We start from the raw sequence: 17,460 nt of genomic DNA, 5'->3' as shown, positions 1-17,460 counted from the left end.
TAGATGAAGGATCCCCAATGTGTTATATTTGGCATTTAAGTAGCATTTGGAGTATGTCGAAGCAGAGACTATATGGCGTCTACCCTTGGGCTTTACACATTTAGTCAAAATGAGCAAAGCATTTGCACACCTAATAAGTACAGCTCCTGACATTTACTCAACCTGAGGCAAGACATACTGAGGCAAAGATACTAATCCCTGAACAAGCCCCATGCCCCGCATGGACGCCGCCCAAATCAAAAGCACTGCTTCATCACATGTAACTGATGTGGATAGACATCGCATACAGAGCACTCTGAATAGGTTGTATGGAAATCAGACTTTACACCTGAGACTGATCGCTTCGGAGCGCTGCTAAAGGAGACCGAGGCTGCAGGCTGAACAGGATCTGGAGTGGGTGGACAGCTCAAGGGTGGAAGGCTCTATATGCTCGACTGGCAAAGTGCTTCGCCAGCCAGGCAGCCATTCGCCGTTCGCCCACTCCTCATCTCGACAACACCCATCCTCAACTGTCTGGGTGGAAGAATCGAGGGAGGAAACGGAAGGAGGGAAACACGGAAAGCAGCCAAGAGAGCTGCAGCGTTTTACCTCAAAGGCTTTTTTGGACATGAAATATTCTCTCTCCTCGCAGCTCTCAGTCAGGTTTCTGCACATGCATGACGACACTGAGGCAGATCTGCTCCACGGGAGAGATTAATGTATGGCAAAGGATTTACAGACCTGTCTGTTCACAGCCATTTAGAGATGGTAATGTGACAGATTGTGTGTGTTGTGGTTTAGGACACCCACCAACAGCAAGCACTGAACAGGTTCTGTTCCTTTGTAAGTGTCTCTCATTCTCAAATCGGTTCAGTTGTTCACTTATGCCTTCACGTAACACAATACAGCCAGTACACAGACATTGCTTTCTGAAAGGGATCTTCGAGAAAGCTGCTCATTTGATAGTTTTTTTGTTCATTTCTTGCCCTAATTTGTTCCAGCCAAGAATGTTCCTGCTTTGGGTTTTAAAGGTTGGTGTCATGTTGTTTCCTTTGTTTGTGTTTTAATGAATACCCCATAAATGATCTGCTGTTGTTAACGCACCTCAAATACCTGCTTATAGCAAAGGTAAACCCTGTATATGAATATGTATCTTCCACCTTGATCTGTGCCAGCACACACATGGATTTTACAGAGTAAACTGCAGTTTCGAAGTTAATTAGTCACGGTCAATATTTATTAAAGCATGGCATGTTTTCCGAAACTTGCTGTCTATATGGCAGACAGAAGGCCTGCATTAAAAATACCTGCTGCAAGTTGGAAGAAAGCAGATCAAACCGTTGCTTATCCGGCTGTGGAGGCAGTGATGTTGTGACAATAGCTGTCTCTCTCCGCGAAGAACACCAAAGGTGGGAGAGTGATTGCTCCTGCCTCTCTCTCCATAATCTCTTCCGGGGAGAAAATCCTCGGCTGAATTCTCATTAATTGGACGTCAGGGCCCAGACTGACAGGCTGGAGGCTCAGTGGCAAATGCCTTCCTGCTGCTGCTTTTTTTGCACCTTGTAATGGATGAAAAACGGGGACTCGTTTGAGGCAGAGAATCTGAGGGTGGAGAGCTTGATGTACGATGCTTTTGTGCTGTTAAGCGGCACATGATAAGGCAAAAGTGTAAAAAAAATAAATAATAAAAAACGCAAAGCAATACAACACACTGACTGCACTGTGCTTTTTAAATGTAACGTGAATTCAAGTCAGTAATAGGCTCACAGTAGCGTCCATGGAGTTTTTTTTTGTTGTTGTTGTGGCTTTTCTACATGAGGGGAGATTGTGATTAATGTGTGCAATCTCACACATTCTGTAGACACGCAGACAATCCATCTGCGATCCTCCATCAAACAAAACCTCTGGTGTGTCAAACTGGCTGGTGGCCAAAATGTCTACGAGTTTCTGATTTTCATTGAGGACGAACAGGTACAACCCCATGGGTTGTACCTGTTTTATTTATTCATTTAAATGGAATGCGACACACAACCTTGGATTCACCACTTTACATCATAAATTGCATTTCATCCCGGATGAATCTCAAATCTTGGCATCCCTGATATGCAGACGGGGAAACCCGAGTCCTCGGTTCATCTGAAACTGAAAGACAGACGCGCTGAACTTCCCCGCAGTGATGACATTGACGCTGTCAGTGTTTGGATTTCAAGCTGGTGCTATGTTCATTACGTAGACGAGGAATCAGGAAGGCCAGTTCCACTGTTCTTCTGAGACTTTGGAGCCTTGAAAGGTCTCATCATTATGCGCAGTGATTTTTAAACGCACATGGAAACCACGTTTAAAGCTGCATGATTATAGTTGTAATCACTTTCATACTTTCTGATCACAGGAGGAAGCAAAAAGCTGCTGTTGGATCTTCGCAGTACTTTTTCTGTGTCCATGGAAACCGTGTGAAACGTGGCAATAGTCAATTTGCTAGACCGCCTTGCACACAGTGCAGTATCGAAGCCTTCAGTCTTGAAGTCTGTGTCGGCTTACGCTCTCCTGGTATTCTTCTTGGAACTCACAACTTTTTTTTTTTTTTTACCAGCCAAGCCAAAAAGAAAAAAAAGGCATTTTTTATTGGTTTGAATATATTCAATATATCAAATGTTGTAACTTAGAGTAGCAGGATCACAGCACGCTGCAGGTGGGGATGTTTATACTGTGGTGCCGAGCGCTCAAGCAGATTGCAGATGTTTTGAAGCGGGTTCAGTCGATCCAGTTTCATTAGATGTTGTTTTTTTTGAGGAAATTGTACGTTTGATCTTGATCAGTACAGCACAGAGAGACACTTTACTTTATTCTGTTTTTGTAGTGAAAGATCAAAGCAGAGTTAAACCTGATATTTTGTGAATTTACAGTTGCGTCACTATTTCTACTAAAAACTAAAAAAAACACAGCCGATGATGAATGACTGTTTACATGGAGAGGATGTTTGAGTCATGTGACGTGCAATATGATGCACCATAACGTAAGAAGAGATGAATATGGAAGCCATGGAACTTTACACGTAAAGCTGCTTCAATATTTCTATACGAAACATGGATCAAATGTGTATATGTATACGCAAAAGAAGTCACTTGTAGTGCCAAACCAAGTTGAATATTTGACTTCTCAACATGCCACATATCTTCAGGCTGCATTACTAAGCTACAGTTTGCTCTGTCGACTTTAAAAAGGCGATACTGCGGCATGATAGTGTTGTCTTTGCAGCTTGTTTCCACTGCCCTTTCATTGGTCAACGTAAAGGCTACTGGCTTAAAAGCAACAATCTGTAAAAGTTACTTGAAAAATGTCTTCGTAAATGTTTTTCACCGTTATGTGAATAATAGCTTTTCATCATGCCCAGTAAGTTGTTTACGCAGGCCAATTGAGACAAAAAGTTCTTGAACATCTGTCTTTTACGTTGGCAATAACCTTTTTTTTTTTTATGGTTTTCTACTTTCTGCATTGGCTCTGTCCATTTACAGCAATATGTGTGTATCCCCGCAGAAACTATTTATTGTGTCATAGTCCTTCAAGTGTGTTCAATATGTTTGTTTTTTTGTTTTTTTTGCAATGCCTCCTCTTTGAAGACCTTTCTCCACTCAGACCTCAAGCTGCTCCATAACATTGTCACTTTTGACTACTCGGTGGCCTCGATACGACATGTTCTTTCAGCACGGCCACACTTCCTCTCAGAAAACGCTCCCTTCCTGAACACCTGTGTTTCTAATTCTTTGTCCACATTCAACGGGACACGTCCCAGCTGAATGTGACTGAAAAAGACCAGATGTCTGCATCTCATAACAGTGACAGTCTTTCATTTGAATTGCAAGAGAATCCTGAACTTGCGTACATGAGCACAATCAAACGTAACAAAAGCCGACGTCACATGTGGTTGCGGTGTGTTCTGTATTGCCACGTTGTTGTTTTCTTGGCTGCACAAACGTGTCGGGTCTCAGGGAAGTAGAAATCCTTACCAAAAAGAATTGTTAACCCACTGATGACAACATTAAAGGAGTGTCAACCGCTAAAATGTAAAAGGATTCCATCAATGCATCCCCAAGGGTTTGATAATACAGCTGTTTTCAGGATCTTGACAGCAGTGGTGCACATTCTATGACCCTCTGAAGGACATCTGGTCGTTTAGCTGGAGACAGTCCGCCCCGCTACAGATGTAACCACATTAGGAGTCTGTACTGTCCTTGTTGTGAAATGCTTGGCTGGAATCGTAGGTGGAAGTTAATGCAGAGCAATGACCCTGAATCCATTAAACCTTGTTGAACAATGACAAAACTGCAAGGGCACAAGAGGCTTGTGAGGCCAGAAAAAAAACAAAAAAAACAGAGAAGAAACATCTGGTTTAGCACATCCTCCTTTGTTTAGGGGGGTTGGTCTGATAAAAATAGCTGAATTAATCAATTCAGCCATTTGGAGACTTGCCAACACTGAACAGAACCCTTCGGACAAATAAGCGATGCACACATGCAGTCAAAGGAGTTCATGAGGTTTGAGGTATTTATAATGACCTTGGCTATATATATATATATATATATATATATATCCAAACTGATTTTTTAAAATAGCTAAAATGAGCAACAATCTCTACAGGTAAAATGCCAACCGGCCGAAAACATAAATATAACTGCAAGAAGTTTGACAACTCGTCACAACGTCTGTGTAGAAAGAAGCACGGCAAATCAGTGATCACGAGCTACGCCAGGGATCATTTCTATTTCTACAATATGTGTCCAATACAGATACAACTGCATAGCATTGTATATCTCAAACAGATGTTTTGGGACCAACATTTAATATCCCCCAAATGTGAGAACTGAAGAACAGGATGTTTCAGCTTAATATCATCAACTTACTTCTGGAGTATTGCGTGTAATATAAAAGAGAGTAATCGTTCCTATTATTCATTTTCTCGAACGCATCTCACCCAGTTTTTATAGATGTCTGTTTGTTTCCTGCATTCCTCTCTTGCTCCATCATGGCATGACTCCATCATCAGCGTGGCATGACTGGGCCTCACACAGCCTCTTCAAATATAACTGGCAGGCCATCAGAGCGCTCAATCACCATGATGGGTGAGCAAATGTTTGTTGCATGAACTTTCTTTCTTGTTTTCTCAAGACGCTCTCCATTAAACACTGACAACAGTTGAGACACAGGGTCGTGATGAAAACGTTTTTTTTTTGGTTTCATGTTTTCACTCAGGATCATGGGGGCGTTACGAGCAGCAGATGTTGCGAATGTGACGTCGTTGGTGGTCTTTGACGGCGTTTTCTTCCCTGGCGGTCATGGTCAAACGCTCTTAAACTTGGGAATGAACTGAGGGGAGCGTGTGACAAGCGTCCCTCACGTTGAAAAAAGTCAGCCACCGCAGTGGAATTAAAGATGTATCGGACAGAGGGCCAGCATACAATGAGTCTTAAGAGCAGAGGTGTTCGGGAAAACTTGATGAGGAGCGAATTGAAACGACGAGAGGGGGAGAGGGAGCGAGAGGCCCTCTCGGCCAAAGCCCCGCTTCAAAGCTTATCCAAGCTGACAGAGGAAAAAATGGACCTGGGGACCAAGTGTCTTCCAGCCACATCCAACATCCTGTCGTGAATCCCATAAATGTGGCCTTGATGCGACGCCTTTTATTACAGGTGCGCGCTGTCGGCATCGAGACGTCTTCTCTCAAGGACGGTGGATCTATACAGGAACAAGGACGACAGAGACGTCCTCCTTGAGAAAGGAGGTGGCAGTAGCTTATAGGTTTTTCTAAAGGGCATATCACCGGTGTGGTTAGATCAATAACTCCTGTTTAATAGGATTCGTACCCAGTAGCACTTCATAGCTGTTGCTGTTGTTGTTGTTGTTGTTGTTGAAGTGAAAATGTAATTGTATTTCGAACCGTACTCGGAGAGCTTCGGCGTCGTTTCATTTGTTACTTATCTTTTGAGCCCGGCGGTCGCTTCTGAGGATGTAAATCTTATAAAACGTGGTCACAAATATAGCCCATGGTGTGAATTAAAACAAACTGTACTGGCCACTGTAATTTATAGTCATTTACAGAGGAAACAGTATTTTCATGGGATTCATTTTTTATTTAAAAAAAAAAAAAAAAACAGTATGTCACCGTAAATATCAGCTTCAAAAACACTTGTCTTTCCAGATACAAGAGTCACGTTTTATCAAAATAATCTAACGTGAAAACTTTTTCATTGCACAGGTGGAAAAGCAATATCAAGCTTTGGTTTTTAGGAATACTTCAGAGGAACAATTGGTTGTTGGTTTATAATAACTCTCTCCTTATACTCCTGCAGCAGGTATACTATCGTACTATTGAGGTATATTTCTACCCAAAATCATAACGTGACCAGCTCTGTGACATGTCGCATACATAGGCCTCCAATAAGAAACCAGCAGGATGCATATTTAGTCACACAACTGCAGCCGCACTCCCTAATGACAAACTCAACCTCCTGCACGCTCTGTTTGAACTGCGAACGTGCGCCTACCTTGTTACCGTTTTTTCAGCGATGCTGTCATGCAACTAATTCGCTAACTTGCTTCTCTGCTCACGAATCAACGTTAGAGCGTCGTGAACAAGCGAGCCCGCCAAAAGTAGTTAGTGTTTTGAGGAGGAAATAATGGATTGCTCTTGCTGCCATATCTATGGGAAGTGTTGTTGTGTTTTTTTCACTGGTATGCTTTTAATTATGAATTATTCAGCTTACTTGCACCGGCTGAACTTTGTTTTCTTTTGGGGGTGTTTTTTTTTATAGAGCGTGCTTTGTGAATTTTCCATGCTGTTGATTTACGATGATGAATACTCTTGTGTATTGAATATAGAGATATGCAAACATGGATGCTGTCTCGCATACAGTCCCATTTCAGTTCAAGCACACCCCACTAAGCAATAGAGACTATGTTTTATTAAAAAAACTTGGCATTTAGAGTTCCCTATCCATAAAATAATGTAATCTGCTCCCCTCAATAGCATTCAATTCCAACCGCAAGCTAATTTCCATGGATGGTCATCTCATTTTGATATGAAAAAGTTGGTGGTATCTCTGCAGAGGTGAGATGGACTGGCGAGTTTTGATTTTTCTATCTCAATTCACAGGAAAGTCGATAATAATTGGAGTGCCCAGTCTGCACATTGAAGATGAATATAGGTTTAGTACATTTATCCGGCTCTTTTGCTAACTCTGCCGGACACTGCACACTATTCCTGCTTCTGCTCGTGTAGCATTTCATAAGCTCCACCTCTTATTGGTCCACTCCAGCATCCACCTGTTGGCCCTGAGCCCAAGTTCTCTGGGGTGAAGTTAATTATTCAGTACTTTTGATGTGATGTGGGATCATATCAACTCAAATATTAACTCTGCATCATACATCTGTTCCACATGAGCTGGTCGACTGAATTTTTCTTTTTGTCTGACAGACTGCTAATACTTCCTGACACAATGCAAAGGAATGCAAAATAACTGGATCTTTTGGTTAAACGTGTGTCTCAAAGAGTCTCTGGAGTCCGGTTTCCTGTCAGTCACTGTATTCGAATACAGCTCATACTTGGATGAAAGAAGCGTTGATAATGTTTGTGAGTAAAGAGGAAATTGAAGTTTGTTGGAGGCACTCGTCCAACTCCAAACAAAACATGCAAATTACTTGCAGTCGCTTTTTTTTCTCCAGTCAGATTGTCTTGATTTCATCGAGGGGGGAGTCATTAAAGCTGCTGACATTTTGAGATCTTACTGGGAAAGAGCTGTATTCCGTTTTTGAAAACAACAAGAATCACACATTTATTAAATCTGTGTGGTTTCCGATTTCTTTATGAAAACAAGGTTTTCCAGTGGCATGTTGGTCAGTTTGTCTTGAAGTGAAGTTTGGTTAGGACGTCTAAGCGGCAGCCAGAGGTACATGACTCCTGAAGGTGGCGCTTTGTGTTTTTAAAGCACACTAAATAGTCTGGATGTTGATTCTAGATCACTTGTGCTGCACTTGCTTAAAGCTCAAAGTCCAAGTTTTAACTGTGTATTCATAAGAGTCATCTGCCCTCTGGTGGGGAAAAAGTGTACGTTCCAACTTCAGTACTTCAGGATGTCAAAGTGTAATTTCACTTCAATTTAAAACGTTCAGCAGTGCTTGGTAATGTTTTTAAAGGCATGACATGGTTGTTGATTTGTTCACAGTTATATGTTAACCCTGCGCAGCTCAATCTAGGGAGTTCAAACATCTTTGTTTCATTTCCCTGATTATTTTAGCCAGATTTAGCCTCAAATCCAATCACAAACGGTTTAATTCCTTGCTTCTTACTCATTTGTAACACTCATTTGAATTTATTCCATTTGATGTCATTTATTTTTAACCTTTGGCCTGCTCTTATTGGTCCCAGCAGCAATAGTGTTGTTGGATGGGGCCGGTGTTATTGGTAATGTGACGTGACTTCCAGTAGAGGGCGGTGTGGCTTCACTAAACTCTTGGTCTGATTACAGCTGAACGAATTACGCTTTTCCTCGCTATCATTAAAGGGGATTAATCAAATCAAACTTTTTGAAAAAGAGCAACACAGGACTCTGGTGTAATATCTTTGAATTCACTATTTAATTTTGTACAACTGGTCACAAAAAAAACAAAAACAATCAAGACTTGACGACATCTCTTTCTCTCATGTATTCATTCTCTCTCTCTCTCTCTCTCTCTCGCTCTCTCTCTCTCTCTCTCTCTCTCTCTCTCTCTTTCTCTCTCTCCCTCTCTCTCTCTCTCTCTCTCTCTCACACACACACACACACACACAAAATCACCACACTCTCTTGTGCTATTTTCTATCTTTGATTCATCTCTGCTTTTATAACTTAGAAAATAATTTATATAAAAAGACATTGATTTCCATGGGCACTTGAGAGAGATGAAGCTCAAATGAAGGGGGGCTGGCTGACACATCAGTGGTTTCTTTAACTGAAGTAAAGGTTTAGGCGGGTCGTTCAGAGTTTCGAGTTCTTCTCCCAGAAGAAAGAGTCATTCCGCAGCACTTTGGCCAATTTTTCATTAAACGGCATGTAGAAATCCCGCAGGATCTCTTTAGTGATGGGCAGCATGGGTCCCAGGTTTTTGTCAGCCGGCCTCCTGGTATTTGATGCCGGACTTCTTGTGATCTCCGACTCTTTTTCTTTCGTCAGAGGCCCTGTAAAACACACACACACACACACACACAAACATTTCTTTCACATCCTTCCACTTCAGATTTCGCATCAGCACTAAACAAATGGAACCAAAATACAGTTTCAGGACTCTACTCTGTCACTGCGTGTCAGCTGTGCTCTGAGCAGAAGATTTGACGCTCTGGGAGGTAATCGCATCTTGGCTGGTGTTGGCAGCTCTTTGAAGAGCTAAGTCTGAGCTTTGGGGCAACTCGACTGTGGGATGAACAAGGGGGCTTCCAGACTAGAGGGCAAGACTGTATTATTACCACTGCAGCACACAAGCACTGGCCTGTTACTTAAAGCAATCTACTGTACACCCCAAGGAAAGGTTGACACAGACAGTACTGTATAGAAGGTGTAAGAAAGCCCAGAATCTTATCTGAGGGACATTTTGTTTTCATTTCCAAGCTGGTGCCAAGTACATTAAAACAACAGGACTTTCAAATGCAGTGCATGCACTGCTCTTTGTTAACACGGTAGACGCTAGAATCCCCTGATTACCTCCCTTGAGTACTTTTAACTACATGACTTTTCACATTTCCCTACTTCTTTAGAGGTCTGTTAATTGTATTGATCAGAGTCACCAGAGGGGATGATTGCAGGCCGGGCTCCGACTGCATGTGGGGATGTGTTGCTTACTCACCTAGGTTAAGGAAGTCAAAGACTTTGTGCATTGTGTATTTCCTGTTCGAGGCATGGTCTTCCAACCTCAGGACCAGAATCTGTTCCCTGCTGAAGACGGTCAGCCAGTCCATTAAGTACACAATGTAGAGGCCAACCTGCAGCCTGACCTGAGGACACAAAACGGGAGAGTCAATGGGAGATAACCGAGCTCTATTGAAGCCCCCACCACCTCAGTGGAAGGGCACAGGGTTGGATGCATGAGTTACACTTATTTGAAGGGGTTGAAGAAGGGAGGGAGGGGGAGACCGAAGGAGGGAACTCCACCACCACGCTCTTTCATCTTCCCCTTGCGTACGGCTGGGTGACTCGAGGCACCGTGTGGGCATGTGAACATTTGTTAGTATCATGTGATGTGTGTGTGTGTGTGTGTGTGTGTGTGTGTGTGTATGTATGGTGTGTGTTTGTGTGTGTGTGTGTGGTTGTCGGATTTGAGAAAGATTACGTTTCATTTCAGAATCAGGAAACCTGCATCACTACCTGCCAGTGGTAGGTTGTTTTATTTTATTTTCACTCCGTTATTGTGACCCATTCGGCATTCGGCATTCGGCATTTTTTCAAATTTACAAATAATCTCAAGTTCTCGTCTCTCTAATGTAAAAAAAGATGTGGTGCTGTTCTCCGTTTTTATATTACACGTTAAATATCTTTGGCTTTGTTTGACTATTGGTCCGAAAAAAATGTCACCTTGGTAACATGTGATGGGTGTTCCTCAAAATAAATCTTAAAGCAATCCCCCACAAATACATTTGCCGCTCATTGTTTATGAGAGCTCACAAGCGTGTTTTGCAGGAAGCCAAACTGTCATGGAAATGTATTTCTACACACATGGCTTCTCACATGGTCTAATAACTCTGAAGATATATTGATGAATGAACAACTAGGCCAGCATCGGTGTGAGGAGGCCGTGGAGCTTGTCAGTGGCAGTTGGAGAGGCGGACCTCTCGTATAGGGCAGCCTGGAGGCGGAGCCAAAAGAGGACGGTCTCCTCCTCCCCCTGCCAGTCTGCCTCAACGCACAGCGGGAAAAGCTGGCCGGGGGCCCGACACCGGGGCCCGGCACTGCATGACACAGAGACTTGGTCTTTTCTGTGAGTAAGAAGCTAGTTCACACCACTGGTAAACTTGGTTTTCCAACACAAAGAGAGGCTCCAGACGCTGCCTCCGCTCGGTGGTTCAACAGTGTTGCTAATGCCAATCCCTTTCATAATGTCCGCCCTGCGAGCTTTTGCATGTGCTAATGAAGTGTGGATTCCACTCCATCTGTCTTTTTCACTCCCTTTTTTTTTCCAATTTCTTTCTTCCCACCAGCTAATGCGCCGGCCGCTAAATTGCGGCCCCTGTGCAAGACGAAAGTGGGAGGGACGGGTGCACTCACTGGCATGGCGTTGTTGACAGTCGTGTTGTACACACAGGAGCGCATTGTGTACTCCAGAAGGCACCCTTCAAATAGCTGCAGCGACTCCGACACCTTCTCGTGGAAGTCCTCCGCAGACTTGTTGGAGATACCGAAGTAAAGGTAGTCCGAGTAGAGCCTGCAAGACAACGGAGACGCTCTGTGAAGAAATCCTGAAAACTTTACTTTGTTCAAAGAAGACGTCGCTGTTGAGTAAATATACCTGAGCGGTCAACCTTGGGACTAGACTGGATAGCTATTGCACAAGTAAATGATTGCCATTGAAATGATCCAAGACTGTTATTCTACACGGGATCACTTTTCATGGAATTGAATGAACAATACTCAAAAATAAGTGGTCATTAAATCCAACTCATGACAGGTTTGGACAGAGTGCATTCAGCTCCGACTGGAGACACCAATGATGTGCAACTAAAAGAGATATGGAACTGAAAGCCTGGGACTGGGAAATGTAGAGTATAACACTTGCATGATATGGACACACACACACACATTGACTCTGATTTGGTGGCAACATGAAGAATCATTTTGAGCACTGAACAGTTTAATAGAAAATCAATGTTAAAGTAATACCAGCAGGATTCAGCAGTAGGTTATCCGCGGCTCTGTTAAAAGCATCATAATGAAACATTACACGCCGTATGTGACAGCCAGGCTGACTGAGAGGCAATGCAGCGTCTGGGACGGCGAATCTTTTGTTTCCTATCAACATGAAAAGTAACTGTCTGTACCTGCAGTGTAAACAGCTATGATGGAGGCACAAAAATGCGGCGCCGGCGTGCGAGTCGGAGCTGTAGCGGCATCGTTACTGGCTCGCATTTTAGTGCAGGTGGGAGGCAGTAAAACGGAGACTACTTTCACCTTTCCACCGGGTCTCTGAGCATGATGATGAAGCGGGCGTCGGGCTGCAGGGCGTGGACAAAGTCCTGGATGAGGAAGGGAGGCTCTCCCTCTGTGGTGTTGTCATAGAAATACACCCAGGCGTTGTTGTCCCACATGGTGGACGCGCTGGCTTCTCCTGCAGAACACAGCGGTTGAAATAGAAGCATGCACACAGGCCGTCAGACAATTATGCAGAGACGAAACAAAACACACACAAACGGGTTGTTTTTTTATTGTTTTTCTCATTCTTTGGTGTTGCATTTGATGTGTGTAGTTTAATATGCAAGGCTCAACTGTTTCTGTTTTTTCGGGGGGGATTTTCACAGTTTACAAGGCAGCGAATTGGTTTGAACCACAATTAACTGAAAAGTATAAAATGCCAAATATGTCTTGGATGCAGCTTCTCCAATGTGAGGATTCGCTTGTTTTTCTCTGTTTCATTACATTATTGTCAATTGAACAGCTTTTGGTCAGACGTCATTGGCTCTGCGACGCTGACGTTTTGACATTTTATCGGCTAATACATATATGAATAATGGATCAATAAAAAAATTACCGGATATTCGTAATGAAGATGTTGTTAGTTTCAGCCAATTTCCAAATGCATGTGATGTTCTCATGTATTGAAACAAATGTGTTTCCTGCTTTAAAAAGACACTTGCTGTTGCAATTTCTACTTACAGGAAACAAGACACTCGTGATATTGATGGTACAGATAATGTGGTTAACTCTGATTATGCACCAAACACTCTCAAGTTAGGATGTATGTCATTTTTTAACATCCAATTTTTGGGTTTTATTGTTTTATCTGATTTTCACTCATTTTTGTATTTGTAATAAACCGATAAATTCCCCGATTCGTGTCTTCTTAAAAGTAATAATCCATAGATGAATGTATGATTTATGCCTTTGAATGCAGGCTGGAACTAACAGACACGGCATGTTCCCAACACGCATCTGACAAGTCAATGAAGCAAAAGATTCTAAAGCAAGAGCGAAAAAAGAAAAGAAAAGAAAAGCTGTGAGTGAAATTGCAGAAAGACCGCGGCAGTGCCGGTGCTCATAACGAGTCAGAGGACGTCGTCTCTCAAACAATTTGAGAGCAGAAACTTTATCAGGCTGCGCTGATATCCAGGATTCATTAGGCTGTCTGTGCCTTCATTATCCTCTTATCTGTGAAGTGAAGCTGTGATGTATTTGCAGGGAACACAACGCAGGCCTTATCTGCCTCCCTTTCCTCAGAGAAAGGGATGATAGCCAGGACCTATTTTCTGTGATGACAACGGTGAGAGTGAAACGGGATCGCTGCTAATGCTGTCGTGCTTGAAATAATACGCGCTGATCAAGTCTATTTAAAGGTCTCCCTGTCCATTAAAAGGGCTTATTTTGCCCCATGGAGAGAAGCCGTAATGGGGCAAACAAATGGCGGAGCCAGACCGGCGTGCCTCTGGTATTGGCCGGCGGTTGAAGAGAGGAGGAAGCCCAAGATCCTGGCCACAGGCCTGCACCTTGCTGGGCTCTCCAAGGGCATGGTGTGAATACTGAGTGGGGCTTTTGGCCCACTCCCCCTCCTTTTTTTTTTTACAGGAATTATTTATTTAAAGAGGGAAACAAAACACAGCGGCACGCTAAGCTGCGCTCAATGCACCAACTCAGTCCGGTCTGAAAAGGCTATTGTCGAAAAAACTTAAATCAGTTTTCCTTCGCAGTCGAGCGGTTCTTTGCGATTGTGCTTGGATGACGGTAAAAGACAGAGACGGATGGAAGCAGAGGTGCTGGAAGCAGGATATGCAAATAGAGGACGGAGGTTTGAAAGACTTCTCCACCCCACTGCGGATATTATTGCTGTCCTGACACACACACACACACACACACACACACAAACAATGATTCCTTTTATACGGGCACTTCAGTGAAGTTGCTAAGCGAAGCAGAAGCAAGTCCAGTATTATAAAGCTTGAGGGGCTGAGTCACCGGCTCTCTTCACCGCTATTCACCTGAGCGAGAGTGGCTGCCGCGGAGCGGCTCTGCGCTTCAGCCTCACTACCCGCCGCTTTAATAGCGGCGTTGTAATATTGCAGGCGAGATTACAAGCGCAGTAGCAGGCAAGTGACAGCGTGACAGGTCTCCCCGAGCCAAATGCCGTCGGCCGTAGCCCGACGGCGGCCCGGAGTATTGTCGGCCCCACGTCCCTCGCGCAGATCACAGCGGCAATACGTGACCTGTCACCTGAGCGACTAACACGATACAGCAGAGGGAGGCGGCTGAGGCTGTCCGTCTTGACGTGACGTTTGACGAAACAGGAAGGCAGAGATTACACTGCACAGGAAATGTTTTTGAAACCAAAACTGCCTGGAGATGTGATTGGAGATAGCGGGCCGTGTTTTACACGCTGTCAATCGTATCGAGTCCTCTTATCTGCCCACTAACGTGCAATGCTTCAGATTCTGAAATAGATGTGATGCGCTTTATCGTGACATAGACGTAGGGAAGTCGCTCATTAGCGTGCTACGTGCCGACCCGGAGGGTTGCCGAGTTTCACGCGAAGCTCCGCTTTGCTCGGCTGGTGTCACAAGCTGCGTTTGATGTTTAGTTTCCATTGCTCAGTCAATCTTAAGACTATTGGAGAATTTAAAATGTATAAAATGAGCTCGGTGTTATATTAAGCAGTGGTTGATTTGTAAATGAAAAATAAATGACGAGAGGCTGATGGAGTCTCAGCGTGTCTTTAGGCACGGGGGCCTCAAACAAGTTCCACCAATTATTTTTGTTTGTAAAATAAGGTGTTTTTTTGGATGACTAACGCTGGAAAGCTCCGATCGGCAAATGGAAATTCAGGGCTAAAGTCGTTGATAGTGAACTAAGCTAGCCGTCTCAGTGGGCCTTTTCCACATAGCCGTGAATGTGTGAGTGGATCAACTGAGTGAAACACTGGCGCAGAGGAGAATGTTTTTCTCTTCACATATAATGGAAGGGAAAACCCTCATTTCTAGATTTTTTCTCCATCGATTGATAGAGAAAATAATGGAATTTGATCGCCTTTTACTCAATATTAATCCATTTAAATACACCCAGATTTTCCCTGATTCAGATTCTTATGATCAAGCCAGGACTTTGGACTACATTCCTCATAAATCCCTGGAGAGGCAGACGTCATACATTTTGTATTTACACCGTGTAAACTATCGGCCTTGATGGGATGGAAAATATCAAAGTGAATAGCCACTCTTTATTTTTTTTTTAAAGGGAGAATACCAGAGTCTATAAAAACACCACAAAATGTGACACAACCCTTTTTGTCACCAGATACAGCAGTTCCTGCGACTCATTATCGTTAATGGCCAATCCAAGCTGAAGCATCAACAAAATAGTTTCTACATTACAGAACCTGTGGCTGGGAACTTTGCACGCCTTGTTTTCCGTTGCTTTTTCTCTGACCATTGGTTACCACATGGAAAGAAAAGTGGATACATCTGATTCTGACGTGCTCACAGGAAACTGAATGAGTGAATTAGTTCAAAAAAAAAAAGCCTTTTCACCAACGTGGTTCGACTGTCTTTTGGCTGACCTATGATGATGTTAGGTTGGCTGGGGCTTCCACTGGCATTCACTGTGAGGTTCCCCTGGATTTGGTCAGCAGCCTGATCGAACAAGTCCAGGTAGTCCTCCACTGGGTATCGATCGTGAAAGCCCTCGCTCAGACGGATGATGCCTGGGGGAGGAGGAAGACACAGCTTATAGAGTGCATGTTAGCTTTGGATGGCACGTTTACAGATCGTATATACTTTGCAGGAAGGAGAGACAGACTTATGCTTCTCTTTTTGAGGCTCCAAAATCACCCAGATTAGACGAGCCATTACGGCTCCTGTGTTATCTTGACTGTGGGGTGACCAAATGAAATCTAAGTTCCAATCCAAATTCAGCAGGATTGTTGCACCCGGTTCAAGTGCCCCCTGTTTCCAATTAAGGGGTCGATGTGAAGTGTGCGCTTTAAATGCCGGACTCGAAAATGTGTTTTCCATCTGTGCTGTTGTGGTCTGCAGCATAATTACAATTTACCAGGCAATTGTGGGGATTCAGGGTCGGATTTCGAAGTATCCATGCAGCATGAGGATAATGAGGTAGCTCACGCGTCTGTTACTTTCAGTGATGCTTTGATGGTGTCGCAGTAAAACACCGTTCTCTAGCTAGCAGGAAAACATGATTAGAAAACTCTAGTAAAGTCTCCAAAACCTCCAGCCGGCAACTTTACTAATCCAGATTGGTTACACTTGTATGAGGTGGAGATGGCACTTGTGTGTGCGTCTCGCTTCAGGGTTTTGTTTTCATCCCTTTGCCTTTTTCAATGCGAACGAAACGTCGCACAGTTTTCAAATAGACATTCAAATAGCTCCTCCCGGAAAGTTATGTGACGCGGATCGCATCCAATCACCTTTTTTACATGAATCGGATGAGCGGAGCCTCGAGTCGGAATGAAATAAATAAATACAAAACAAGACCATTTGAATTCAAAGTGTTCTCGGAGGATGTCTAAAGAGAAAAGGGCTGATTATCAGCACACAGCTCCGGGTGCAACACTGGAAGGGAGAGAGCGAAAGAAGGGAGGTGGCAGCAAAGATGAAAGCATGAATGGGTTGGGTGGGGCAATAATTGAGAGGGACCTATGTCCGTGATACAGCTGCATGTGCTGCGACACAACACCCCCGGCTGCAAAAAAAACACAAACACAAGGCAGACAAATTAAAGCAAACTCGTCGGCCACATCCTGCAGCGTTATGAGGTTCAAATAATTATCAACTCAAACTGAACATCTCATTGAAACAAGTATCACATGCAGACCGATCAATCCAGTTAGGCTTCCGTTAGTCTCAGAGGGATTAGTGGCAGAGTCAGCAACTGGATGTACTTCAAAAGAATCACTTTGGCTACGACGATTGGGTTAAACCTCCGTCTGATTTCTGCGGTGAGAATTTTGATAACATTTGCAGAAAATGTGACCAATGCCAACCCCCCCCCCCCCCCCTCCCCCGGTTGAAATTATTAAAATCATTAAGAAATATTTCGACAGATAGCTCCGGGCCAAACACAATGACTGTATCAGTCATCGCTGCGCAGAAGAATAAGTCATCCTCGGTGAGAAATTACCATTAAAAATCACGCTGCACTGATGTGATAATGCAGCTGCTGTTCTTAAAAGAGAATTAGATTATCTCCTCGCTACCCGCGTCTTTCAACTCAGTAGAAAGTCATCTAATCTGCTTCTGATTTCATAATCAGA

At 43.6% G+C, this 17,460-nt stretch overlaps 1 protein-coding gene across 1 annotated transcript in view; it reads right to left on the bottom strand.

Moving 5' to 3' along the window:
- Positions 1–8,603: 8,603 nt before the first annotated feature.
- Positions 8,604–17,460, bottom strand: part of chst15 (carbohydrate (N-acetylgalactosamine 4-sulfate 6-O) sulfotransferase 15) — a 31,492-nt gene continuing 22,635 nt past the window's right edge. Inside the window, exons 4-8 of the mRNA XM_068583405.1 lie at positions 15,751–15,894; positions 12,162–12,318; positions 11,262–11,418; positions 9,847–9,994; positions 8,604–9,184 (exon numbers count right to left, since the gene is read on the bottom strand). Coding sequence (XP_068439506.1) covers positions 8,985–9,184; positions 9,847–9,994; positions 11,262–11,418; positions 12,162–12,318; positions 15,751–15,894 — 806 coding nt within the window. The 3' untranslated portion in view covers positions 8,604–8,984. The remainder of the gene's footprint in view (positions 9,185–9,846; positions 9,995–11,261; positions 11,419–12,161; positions 12,319–15,750; positions 15,895–17,460) is intronic.

This window comes from Clinocottus analis, unplaced genomic scaffold (assembly GCF_023055335.1).
Source record: "Clinocottus analis isolate CAN_PGR_092001 unplaced genomic scaffold, fCliAna1.0.p SCAF_19, whole genome shotgun sequence".
Lineage (NCBI taxonomy): Eukaryota > Metazoa > Chordata > Actinopteri > Perciformes > Cottidae > Clinocottus > Clinocottus analis.
This window is presented reverse-complemented; position numbering and strand designations above follow the sequence as displayed.